Genomic DNA, 12,772 nt, shown 5'->3' with positions numbered 1-12,772 from the left:
TTTGGAGTGTCACAGACCTATCATGCCAATAAAACTTCACTTACGTGATGGGATCTATTCTGTCTGCAGGTGGTGCAATGTTCATAAACATTGATGGAGAAGTAGCTCTCTGGAGAGGTTTTAACTGAAGGAAATGGTAAGTACATTTAAACAGTTCATTACAACTCCATGTCACTCTAATACCTCTATTCCCCAGACTACAGAATAAACCTTAAATGATAGGTACAAGAGGTATGAGGAGTGGAAGGAAAAACTGACATTCAGTGTATTACAGACCTGCCACATTATATATTTCAAACGTTTTTAAGTTTCATGGATATATTTATACCTCTGATTTAATATGCACTGGAATAAACATAAAGGGCCATAAGGCAAAATTGAGAAATGTTTTTATAGGGATTTCTCCATTAAAACAGCAGCATACTTATTTAATAAAACAGATGGACTTGGTCTCAATTTCTAATTGAAAACTTCCCAATAACAAAAGTAAATATCAAAAATTAGGAATGTAAGATCATCTGTATAGTTTGAGAGTCATTCCCTCCACATAAAATGTACTACTTAGTTTGAATTTATAAGAGCTCCAAAGGTAAAGAATGCCACCTGAGGATTATCATTAGCAAGTTCTATTTTTTTTTAACACTTGGTGAGAATCTATGTTGGTAAAATTATTCTAGAGCACTTCCTTCATTTCGGGACTTGATTTTATAGGGGCTCCACTTTGTAAGGTGGGGGTGGGGCACACCCGGTGTCAGGGATCCAACCCACGCCACTGCCCAGCATCTGCTCTACTACTTGAGCTAATAGGACAATTCCTTGAAGAATGCTGTTCTGAACTATAATTTCCAAATAAAATTCGGGAATCTAGCCTAAGGGCATGAAGAAAGAGAAGCATATAAGAGAGTGTACAAAACTTTACATTGCAGCATGGATATATGTGGTGAATTAAATGAACCAACGAGGGTCCTAATAATACCAGGCGTTGAGGGGGCCGGAGCAATATCATAGTGGGTAGGGCATTTATCTTGCACACAGCAGACCCGGATTCAATCCCCGGCACCCCATAGGGTCCCCGGAGCCTGCCAGGAGTGATTCTTCAGCGCAAAGCCAGGAGTAGACCCTGAGTGCAACCGGGTGAGGCCCCAAAACCAAAATTAAACCAACAGAAAGTGTTGAAATAATCACAAAGGAGCTTATATAAGCAGAGAACAAAATATTATCTGACTAATATGAGTTCATTTTAAATCAGTATAATTTTAATGATACAAGCATGCACATACACAGCATGAGCTATAATAACAACACTGAATGATTACTATTGCGTATATTTTAAATGTATATGCAAATATTTGTGAGATCTCCATTCTCCTTAAACTTGGTAAAAAAAACAATTACTTTTCAAAAATTTATTTTTGGGACCAGAGATAGTACAGTGAGCAGGGCACTTGCCTTGCGTGAAGCTGGCCCAGGTTCAATCCTCAACATCCCATGTGATCCTGTGCCCTGCTAGATATGCTTTCTGGGCACAGAATCAGGAGTAAACCCTGAGCACTGCCAGGTGTAGCCCCTTACCAAAAATTGTTTTTAAATATTTATTTTAGAGAATTTATCGAACTGGAAAGGAGAAACAGAAATTAATTATATGACTAAGTAGCCATAATAGAATAATTTCTATAAGAAACAAACCTGATGTGAAAATCCAAAACCAAAGGTTCCATAGGAAAACATCAATTCTACTTCCAGTCTGCAGATAGGCTAAACATGTAATGTTAGTTAATTTGATTGTTTGAGCAGAAAAACATTTTAGTGGATAAGTGACAGATAGCAATAAAATTTAAACTTTATAAATATGTTAGAAAATCAAAGTATGAATACCTTGATTACAAAATACATAACTCCTATATAAATGACTGAGTTTGAATGTTAAAAACCTTTTTATTAAAGTTAACAAACATTAAATATTTAACGTAAGATTTCAACTTAGAGTCTAATTATCATACTGAATTATACTGAAACAGTATACTTGTTTATTTTTAGAATCTACTCCCACTTCTCCTATCCCTCTCATTGGAAAATAAAATTTTAATGTATACAAGTGATTTTTATCCTTTGACCTTTACCTTGCTCATCTGAGAAATGAAGAGAGGATGTCACAGATTAGGATTCCAAATATTATCTATTCCCTGTCTCTGATTTGCTATTAGCAATATCATCTTTGAATTGAAGATAAATTAAAGAAAGAATAGCGTGTAAGTACTGGAAAAGAATTTTTAGCATGAATGTAGAAATGTCTCAAGGAGACAAAGACTATTTTCTCCATCCAAAATAAGGTTTCCACAGTTAGGTAATGACATGAGATGTGTGTGTGTGGAGGGGGTGGCGAAATGGGTGAAGGAGGGGTACTGCAAAAGGTAGAATGAACCCAGAGTCTCACACATGATGGTTTAGTTCTCTGCTACCGAGCTACATCCTTGATGAGGCATCTTATTCTCTTAATAATTTCTAATTTTCTTGTCACTTAGTAGTAAAAATGCATTTTAAAGGAGCAGAGATATTTGTGTCTTCCATTTATTATAGTCCTATGAACTTACACTGTAAAGTTGTAAAGTAACAAAGGCAGAGAAAGAAGTTGCTTATTCTATAGTATCATAATAAAGGTAAACAAAATGTTAAGTGTGTGCACAAAAATTTAGAAATTTAAGTAAAGTTCTTACTGTGTTTTGACTAATAATTTGAAATTCTTCAGTGAAGTACCCTTTCTAGAAAAAGAAATACAAATAATTAAATGCTTAAATATAGGATAATTCATACAATCACCAATACATTGTATAAACTCCCATATAAACTTTTAAATATTATGTAATTATTTTAATTCCTAAATGAACTTATTAACTAAAATATAAATTTATTTATTTATTTTTGTTTTTTTGGGCCACACCCGGTGACGCACAGGGGTTATTCCTGGCTATGCACTCAGAAATCGCTCCTGGCGTCGGGGACCATATTGGATGGTGGGGGGTCAAACTGCAGTCCATCCTAGGCTAGAGCCAGCAAGGCAGGCACCTTATTGCTCTGTGCCACAGCTCCGGCCTCCTAAAATATAAATTTATAAGACATTTATAAATGTCTAAATTTTCTCTAAATGCCTGAAATTTATAAATTCATAAATTCTAAGTTCAAGGTACCAAAATAAAATAAATACATTTATGTGTCAATATATACATTTATGTGTTAGAAAAATTTTTCTTCCTATTTCCAGTCCTCTTTCTTGAAGTTTTAGAGGATCTGCAATGCCCACACTCCTTTTGGGGGATTCTTAAAACACAAATCTGCATGACAAGTTGACTTCTATCAGATCTAATCTTCCCTCTCATCTCTCTGAAACTACCAGGACCTTTTCAATCATTATGATATCCTTGGTCAGAATCTGGTCATTTCTGCTGTGTTATCACATCAGTTCTCCCACCTGATCCAATATCCAATGGTCTGATTACTTCCAAGGACTTGCACTGTGGCTCATGGAATTCCGATTCACAATGAACAAAAACCTTGCCACTTTAGCTACTTCTAAACATCTCTGATACTAAGTCTTTGCCCTCTGCCTTCCCAGAGACACCCCCATAAAAAATGCTGCAAGTCTTACAGACATAATGAGGGTTCACAACCTCAAGGGCAAAAGTTCAAGTTCCATCCTTCATATTCCCTTCTGCTGATTCTAAAACTTATTATTTCATGTAGCTAAAACAGTTTTTCCTTCTTAAAGGAAACCAAATTAACAAGTTATATGTATGTCCTTCATATGAAATCACAAAATTCCCAAGAATCCACAAATAAATAAAACCTATTCCTGTATTTATCCTCTCACTCTTTTCTTTTTTAAAGCAGGGGTTTTACCCCTTCCTTACACCTATATTCATTGCAGCACTATTTACCATAGCAAGACTATGGAAACAACCAAGGTGCCCTTCAACAGACGAATGGCTAAAAAAAACTGTGGTACATATACACAATGGAATATTATGCAGCTGTCAGGAGAGATGAAGTCATGAAATTTTCCTATACATGGATGTACACGGAATCTATTATGCTGAGTGAAATAAGTCAGAGAGAGAGAGAAAAACGCAGAATGGTCACACTCATCTATGGGTTTTAAGAAAAATGAAAGACACCCTTGTAATAATTTTCAGACACAAAAGAGAAAAGAGCTGGAAGTTCCAGCTCACCTCAGGAAGCTCACCACAAATAGTGATGAGTTTAGTTAGGGAAATAACTACATTTTGAACTGTCCTAATAACGAGAATGTATGAGGAAGATGGAGAGCCTGTCTAGAGTACAGGTGGGGGTCGGGTGGGGAGGAGGGAGACTTGGGACAATGGTGATGGGAATGTTGCACTGGTGATGGGTGGTGTTCTTTACATGACTGAAACCCAAACACAATCATGTATGTAATTAAGGTGTTTAAATAAATAAATAAAAAAAATAAAGCAGGGGTTTTAGTGAATGAAAATTACTAAGAACAACATGAGGAAAGAGAAAGAAAGTAAGTATGTGTTCAAGAGATATTAGTCTTCAACAGAGTGAAAACACAAACAGAGGTAGACAAGTGAGATCCATATTAAAAATAGACCATAGGTGTTGGATTACTGGGCCCTACCCTACTTAGTATTCATACTCCAAACTAGGATGGGATGTGGTGATTGGATTAGTAGGTCTCCCCCTACGGTATTCTTCTTCCCCTACAGTGTGGTCTGGTTCTTGCTAATAAAAGCCCGGTTTTAGGAAGGCAGACACTCATTCTTTGGTCTTCCTTCTTAGAAGCAGAAGGCTTATGTGGTGGGATTCCTGGCTTGACTGTTGGAATTCTTGAGTGTACACATTCTTGCACCCTTTTACTGTGTGGACTATTTCCTGCGTCGATGTTTGCTTCCAGATCTGTGTCTTTAGAGGTCCTAGTTTTGGAGCCTGAAGCTTCGCTTATACATGGGCTTGAAGATAAAGACTATTGGCTTATGCTTTCCCTTTTCCCCGAGTAGGGAGTGAGGAAATGTCTCACTGTTGCAAGACATTTTTCTCCCATCTTCTTTTGATCAGACAACATTCAATCTCGTTCGTCTATAAACTTTCAACTTTCAACTAGTGTAAATGTATCTTTGTTTCTAGAGGTCCCAGCATTATCTGAGCCTTTTTATTAGAACCAATGAAAATATTGAGTCTGGAATACATGCCATCCAATTCTATTGATTAATCTTGACTTTGTTTAGCAATAATCAATAGGCTCTCTGGCCTGAGTTTATTCTGCCCTGCACAAAGCAAATTACACATCTACCTCTGGTGTGAGATTTTTGATATGGGAAATCCGAGTCTACTCTTAGATACAGGGAGATATGCGTGATCCTTGTATTTTTATTGTCTATACATTATAGTATAGGTTACATAGTGTTAGCATCTATGGTTTGGACATACAAAGTTACTGAAAATTAACCACCAAATTACCCTCTACCATTATGCTTATATTACTTCTAATCCATTGAGTCTTTCTTCACCCATCACTTCAAACACTTGGTTGTCTCAGTTTTGTAATTCAAGATAAAAGTCTTGTCAAAGAGTTCAATACTAGCTCTTCTCTTGTTTTGTTTCTCTGCACAAAGAGTTGTGTAAGATCATCCAATATTTGCCGTTCTCTCTGTTTCACTTAATCTGAGCCTTCCAGCTCCATTCAAATGACATTAAACTGAAAGATCTAATTTTTCCTTTTAGCTATGTAGAGTTCCATACTATGCCTATATAATATATATTATATAGTATAAGTGATGATGAATAAATTTTGAATGTCTTCTGCTGAATGCTCTCTTTGTGGGAATACTTATTAACTATCCATACTTTGATGGGGCTATTTACTTTTTATGTGATTGAGCATTGTAAGTGCTTTATATAGCTTAGATTTATTAGCCCCTTATCTGATATTATGGTATGTAAGTATATTCTTCCTTCAGTATGGTGCCTACTTTATTTTAGCACAAGTTTCTTTTACCATGTAAAACTTTTCAGTTTGATGTACTATCATTTGCTAATTTTTGGCTTTTTATTGAAGTATCATATCTTACAATACTACTGAAGTAACTGCTTGTTATAGTTGCAAGGCTACTAAAGTCCATCAGTGTTTCAGATGCTCTTCACAGTATCCACAACCCTTAACCCTTTCCCCCCTCCTCTAGCCACCTCAGTCCCAAGTGCTATTGATCACATTTCTGGGTTTCCTTGTAAAGGGAATTTTCTAATCCTTCATTGTTTCTTCATCTTCCACATACGAGCAAGATCATCTGGTATTATTTACTTCCTGACTCACTGTACTTAGCCTAACATCCTCCAATACCATCCAAATTGCAGCAATATGCAAGATTTCATGCTTTCTCATAGTTGAACAGTATTTCATTATATCTGTATCCCATAATTTCTTTATCCACTCATCTGTTACGGGACACGGGTTACTTAGAGGTCGTGGCTATTGTAAATCATACTGCAATGAACATCTGTTCACATACAACTTTTTGGCTTAATGTTTTTGTTTTCTTGGGATAGATGCCCAGGGGAGTAATCACTGGACCATATGAAATGTCTTGAAAGTTCTCCAAGCCATTTTCTAAAGTGGTTGAAGCCCTTCCAAGTTATATCACTACCTTTTCAGAAAGTTATTTAACATAGTATATTACAAATCAAACCCACTTTTCTTTTCATCAAAAGGAGATTTTGCGGGGCTGGAGAGATAGCGTGGAGGTAAGGCATTTGCCTTTCATGCAGAAGGGCTGTGATTCAAATCCTGGCATCCCATATGGTCCCCTGTGCCTGCCAGGGGCGATTTCTGGGCACAGAGCCAGGAGTAACCCCTGAGCGCTGCCGGGTGTGACCCAAAAACCAAAAAAAAAAAAAAAAGGAGATTCTGCATTTATGGGATATAAGAAAAACAAGAGATAGTATGGTAACAATATCCAAAGACAATAAAAATAATGGTCAGGAGGCCCAACCTAGGATAGAAAGCTTGCCACAAAAAGCAGTGAGTGTAATTAGAGTAGAGAAGGGTCTATCTACTAGGACAATAATAGTTAAAACTGATCACTATGGACAAGAACTCAGTGCAGAAAGGGAGAAAGTGACATGCAAGGCACCCCTTCATTAACAATCATGCAAACCAGTGTCAAAAGGAGAGAGAGAGAGTAAGAGAGTAAGAGAGAGAGAGGGAGAGGGAGAGAGAGGGGGGGTGAGAGGGAGAGAGAGAGAGAAAGAGAGGGAGAGGGAGAGGGAAAGAGAGAGAAGCAAATTACCTGCCCTAAAGATAGGCAGAGGGTGAGGTGGAAGGGAAACTTGAGAAATGGGTGTCGGGAAGAATGCAATGGTGAAGGATGGTGTATATTCTATGACTGTAACGCAACAATGAACAATTTTGTAACTATGGTGCTTAAAAAAGCAATTATAAAAAAAAAGGATTTCATTTCCTTAGCCACATGAATCACCTGAGTATGAAGGCAGATAATAAAAAGAACATATCATGCACAGATAAACTTTAACTGAGTAAGAAGGTAAAAATGATCTGGGCACATACCTGAATCACTTTATAAAGATGTACCTGTGCACTACCTAAGAAGTAAGTATATTTTCCTGTCTGTTTCATTAGCTCAAAGGTAATATTATTCCGCTTATCATCTTGACGTCTGGGAATCTTGGTATCAAAACATATACAAAAAGAAATGTTAAATTTTTAGTTTGTATTTCAGATGTTCTGAATATATATTGTATTATATGTATATATAATGATTCATGTTAATGTTTTTAGACTTACTTATGGCCATTTATATATGGTGTCTAATAGCCATATATAACCTGTAATAACAAAAGTTAGAATACACATCTAACAGCAATTAATCTTCTTTGAAACATTCATTACCTATCAGTCTAAATACTTAGATATCAATAGTAATCTAATATATATTTTAAAAACTTATATCAAAATATCTAACATTATTTTTAATTCCTTAAATGAACTTGAATTTAAAATTCTTCCAACCTTGACCTCTATACCATAACATAATATTAATTCACTCTCACAAATTATGAAAAATTAGTGAGTTCCTACCCCAAGATGCTATGTGTCAAAAAAAATTTTTTTTTGTAATTTACATTGTCAAATGCCATAATGATTTGAATATAGATAGCAAAAATATTAACATGATTAACATGATATGATTTCCACAGCGAGTCTAGTTAACATTCATCAGTGCAGAATAACTATTTTTTTGTTTTTTGTTTTGTTTTTGTGCCACACTTGGTGATGCTCAGGGTTAATCCTGGCTATGTGCTCAGAAATTGCTCCTGGCTTAGGGGACTATATGGGATACCAGGGAATTGAAAGTGTTCCATATTAGGTCAGCCAAATGCAAGGCAAACACCCGATCACTGCGTCGCCACTCTGGACCCAACATTTTTTTTCCTTCTTACAATAATTTGTAAGACCTAACTCTTAGCAAATTTCAATACATATGATATTGTTAACTATGGTTACCATGTTAATTAAATCCCTAGTATTCAGAACCTATTCACCTTTTAGCTAAAACTTTACAATTTTTGATCACCTTCTCCTATTATGCTAACAACACCTCAACCTTCACCTCTAGTAACCAACATAATCTTCAGGTTTTCTTTTTCAGGTACCCAGGACAATGGTGGAGGAAGATGATACTAGTAGTAGTACTGGTTTTAAGTATACTGTATGCCCCAAAGTCAATTATGAATAGTTTTATAAACCAAGGTGCCTCAATATAATTTTTTATTTTAATATCTTTATACAATTTGATTATAAACATGATTGTAGTTAGGTTTCCTTCACTAGTGAAACATTCCCATCACCAATGCTCCAAATCTCCGCTTCCCTTCAATATAAATTCTTATTTTATTTTTTGCTTTTTTGAGTCACACCTGGTAGTGCTCAGGGGTTATTCCTGGCTCTACGTTCAGAAATCACTCCTGACAGACTCGGGGATCATATGGGATGCAGGGATTCGAACCACCATCCTTCCACATGCAAGGCAAATGCCCTACCTCTATGCTATCTCTCCGGCCCCTCAATATAAATTCTTTTTTTTTTTTTTTTGGTTTTTCGGGCCACACCCATTTGATGCTCAGGGGTTACTCCTGGCTACATGCTCAGAAATTGCCCCTGGCTTGGGGAGACCATATAGGACGCCGGGGGATAGAACCGTGGTCCTTTCCTTGGCTAGCGCTTGCAAGGCAGTCACCTTACCTCTAGCGCCACCTCGCCGGCCCCTCAATATAAATTCTTTACATTTTCTTTTCCAGATCCCACACAAGATCAAATATTTGTGTCTAATTTATTTCATTTGGTATAATGTCAAGATGCATCCATGTTGTGCTTGAAATATGTACATGATTTTAAAAATATTTAAATAATGATTACAAAAATTTAAATATAGTAAATTAATATATAACACTTTGTCAATCAAAAGACACATCGATACCATGTCTTGGCTTTTGTATGTAATGCTGTAATAAACATAAGGATACAGATATACTTTCAAGATGGTAATTTTGTTTTATGAAGTTAAATACCCAATAATAGAATTGCTGGATTATGTGATGGTTCAACTTTTTTTTTTCAGTTCTGTTTTTAATCTTTTGTGAACGGCCTATTTTTCTATAGAAGCCATACCAATTTACCTAGCAACATGCCAGTATGTCTTCTCCAAACCCACATTTTAACCTGCAGTTGTATCTTACTGTGAAATTCATTTGTGTTTCCCTAATAATTAATGAAGTTGAGCCCCTTTCCCTGTACTTTGGACACTTATGATTTCTTTGAGTCAGTGATTGTTCAGATCCCCAATGTTTTCCAATGAATTTGGGGGGAAGGATTTTATTAAATTGTTATGAGTTACTTAAACATTTTGGATACTAACGCCTTATCAGGTAAATAATCTGTAGATATTTCTCCCTTCCCTTTAAATCATGTTTTAATTTTATTGATGAGTCTTTGCTATAGGTTTAGTTTAATTTTGCTTTTGTTTTCTTCATTTTTGGTGTCAAATAAAAAATCATCGCCAAGACCACAATGAGGAATTATGCCCTAGGTTTTCTTCTAGATCATCTATGGTTTTGGACCTTATGCTCAAATCTTTCATTTTTGAGGCTCCTAGAACAAATAGTGATCCAATTTAATTTTTTTTGTTATGCGGCTGTCCAGTTTTCCCAGCATCATTAAAATAAGACTCTCTCTTCCTGGCTACTTTATCATAACCTTTACAACCACAATATGTAGGTTTATTTCTGGGATTTCTATAATGTTCCACTGATCTATGCGTCCATTTCTGTGCTAGTGCCACACTACATTTTTACTATGATTTTGCAATATTAGTTGAACTCAGGATGTGTGATGTCTCCAGCTTCATTTTTCTCAAAAATGCTAAGGTTCTTTGTCATCTTGGGCATTCACTGCAGTCTTAAAACTGTATTTATTTTTGTGAACAATTTCACTGGAATTTTGATAGAGATTATATTAAAATGTATTAAGGGTATGACTATTATAGGATCCAGAGCAGAGCAATAGTAAAGTAGGTAGAACACTTGTCTTGCACACAGCTGACTTGGGTTCAATGCCTGACATCCCATATAGTCCCCAAGCATTGCCAAGAGTGATCACTAAGTGTAGAGCCAGGAGTAAGCCCTGAGCACTGCTGGGTGTGGCCTTCCCAGCACAAAGAGTACATTTTAGCACAAACAAAACATGAACATCAAGATTTCAAGATTATTAGAAGCAGGTAAATTTAATAAAATGTTAAAATCTCAAAAGCACAAAGAGGGGGTCCGGGCTATAACTCAGGAGTAGACCACTTGCCTTGCATGTGGTAAGTTCGAAACCTGACAGTAGCACATACAAAGCACAGAAATAGGAAAGATTAAAAAAAAAAAAAAAAAAAGCATAACGGAGTATATTTTTCACCTTAAAATGCTTCATTTTTTGTTTTTGCTACTTTTTTGTTTTGTTTTAGGGCCACACCAACAGATGTTTAGTGTTTATTCCTGGCTCTGTATTCAGAGATCATTCTTTCTTTCTTTTTTTTTTAAATAAAATCTTTATTTAAGCACCATGATTACAAGCATGTTTGTTGCACTGGTGAAGGGGGGTATTCTGTTTGTGACTGAAACCCAACTACAGGGATCATTCTTGATGGGCTCAGGGGTCCTAATGGGGGCTAGGGACTGAAACTGGGTTGGACACATGCAAGGCAAATGCCCTCCTCAATGTGTTATCGCTCCAGCCCCACCTTCCAGTTCTTAGGAAGCTTACTTACTTCACCAGTGTAATGCTGAACTTGTAGGTGGTAATATTTGAGACAAAATAGGTTATGAGAGTACAGAGTCCTCATGGTAATATGCGTCTTTATAGGAAAGATAGAGAAAAGGCCCTGCTTTCAGTCATGTGAGTCAACATGAAAGGAGAAAGCAGCCAGCAAATCGAGAAGGCCTTCATCTGACAATGGTTTTTGAACTTTCCCAGCTCCAGAAAAAATGAGAAATAAAATGTGGTTGTTTAATCTACTGGATCAGTGATAATTTGTTTAGTAGCCCCAATTAACTTTAACAAGGTGCAAAAAGGAAATATGAACAGAAAAGAGCGAGGTTGAGAAAACTGTGTGAGATTGGAAATCACAGAGGTAAAGATATCAGGGAAAACCACCAATGTAAAACTATCAAATTAAAAAAAATCTCAAGTAGAGGCCAGAGCAATAGCGCAGCAGTAGGGCATTTGCCTTGCACACAGCTGACCTAGGATGCACAGCGGTTCGACACCCCCCCCCACGTCCCATATGGTCCCCCCCAGCCAGGAACGATTTCTGAATGCAGAGCTGGGAGTAAATTCTGAGCATCACTGGGTGTGGTCCCAAACCCAAAAACCAACCAACCAAAAAACCCCTCAGGTATATATGAAATACCTTTTTTTTTGGGGGGGGGGGTTTGGGCCACACCCAGTGACACTCAGGGATTACTCCTGGCTATATGGCTCAGAAATCGTTCCTGGCTTGGGGAACCATATGGGACGCCGGGGGATGGAACCACAGTCTATCCTAGGTTAGTGAGTGCAAGGCAAGAGGCCTAATGCTTGTGCCACTGCTCTGGCCTCACAATACCATTTTAGAAAGGCACTGATATTTTTCAGTCTCCTATAAACATAATTACTATCAAGTATTTTAACCTATAAGGAATGTTCTTCTATTGAGAAAGAACCTGAACATTCTTACCTGTATGGAAAAGTATTTCAATTCATCAAAATTAATTATAGCATTATTTTCATCAGGTTTGGGTGGCAAGCTACAAGGTTTTGTGCATTTTATAATATTGTTTACAGAGATGCGAACCATCATGTTTTTAAAGTATGACAAGCTGACTGAATTAAAACACAAAATGTTTAGGAAGCAAATTTTGTTGTAACTGAACAATATACATTGTAACTTTAATTAAAAACTTATTCAGACCCAGTATCTAGAAATTTATCAAATCAATAAAGTATTGTAAATGTAATAAAAATTTAAATTCTTTTAAAATTGTGTTGTCATTTGTAATGAAAAAGTCATAAGACAAGTTGATGTGTGATCATTTCTTATACTTACAGTATAACATTTCCATTGTACTTCCTTTGCAGTTATTTTTATATTTTACATTTAAGAATAATAAAGCTTAGGGCCAGAGAGATAGCACAGTAGTAGGG

General features: G+C 36.4%; 1 protein-coding gene across 1 annotated transcript in view; it reads right to left on the bottom strand.

Moving 5' to 3' along the window:
- The window catches only part of C2CD6 (C2 calcium dependent domain containing 6), a 73,995-nt gene that overhangs the window by 41,654 nt on the left and 19,569 nt on the right, over window positions 1-12,772 (bottom strand). Inside the window, exons 4-7 of the mRNA XM_049772911.1 lie at window positions 7,598-7,714; window positions 2,715-2,759; window positions 1,687-1,755; window positions 45-124 (exon numbers count right to left, since the gene is read on the bottom strand). Of these exons, the coding sequence (XP_049628868.1) occupies window positions 45-124; window positions 1,687-1,755; window positions 2,715-2,759; window positions 7,598-7,714 (311 nt within the window). The remainder of the gene's footprint in view (window positions 1-44; window positions 125-1,686; window positions 1,756-2,714; window positions 2,760-7,597; window positions 7,715-12,772) is intronic.

Source organism: Suncus etruscus, chromosome 5, assembly GCF_024139225.1.
Source record: "Suncus etruscus isolate mSunEtr1 chromosome 5, mSunEtr1.pri.cur, whole genome shotgun sequence".
Lineage (NCBI taxonomy): Eukaryota > Metazoa > Chordata > Mammalia > Eulipotyphla > Soricidae > Suncus > Suncus etruscus.
This window is presented reverse-complemented; position numbering and strand designations above follow the sequence as displayed.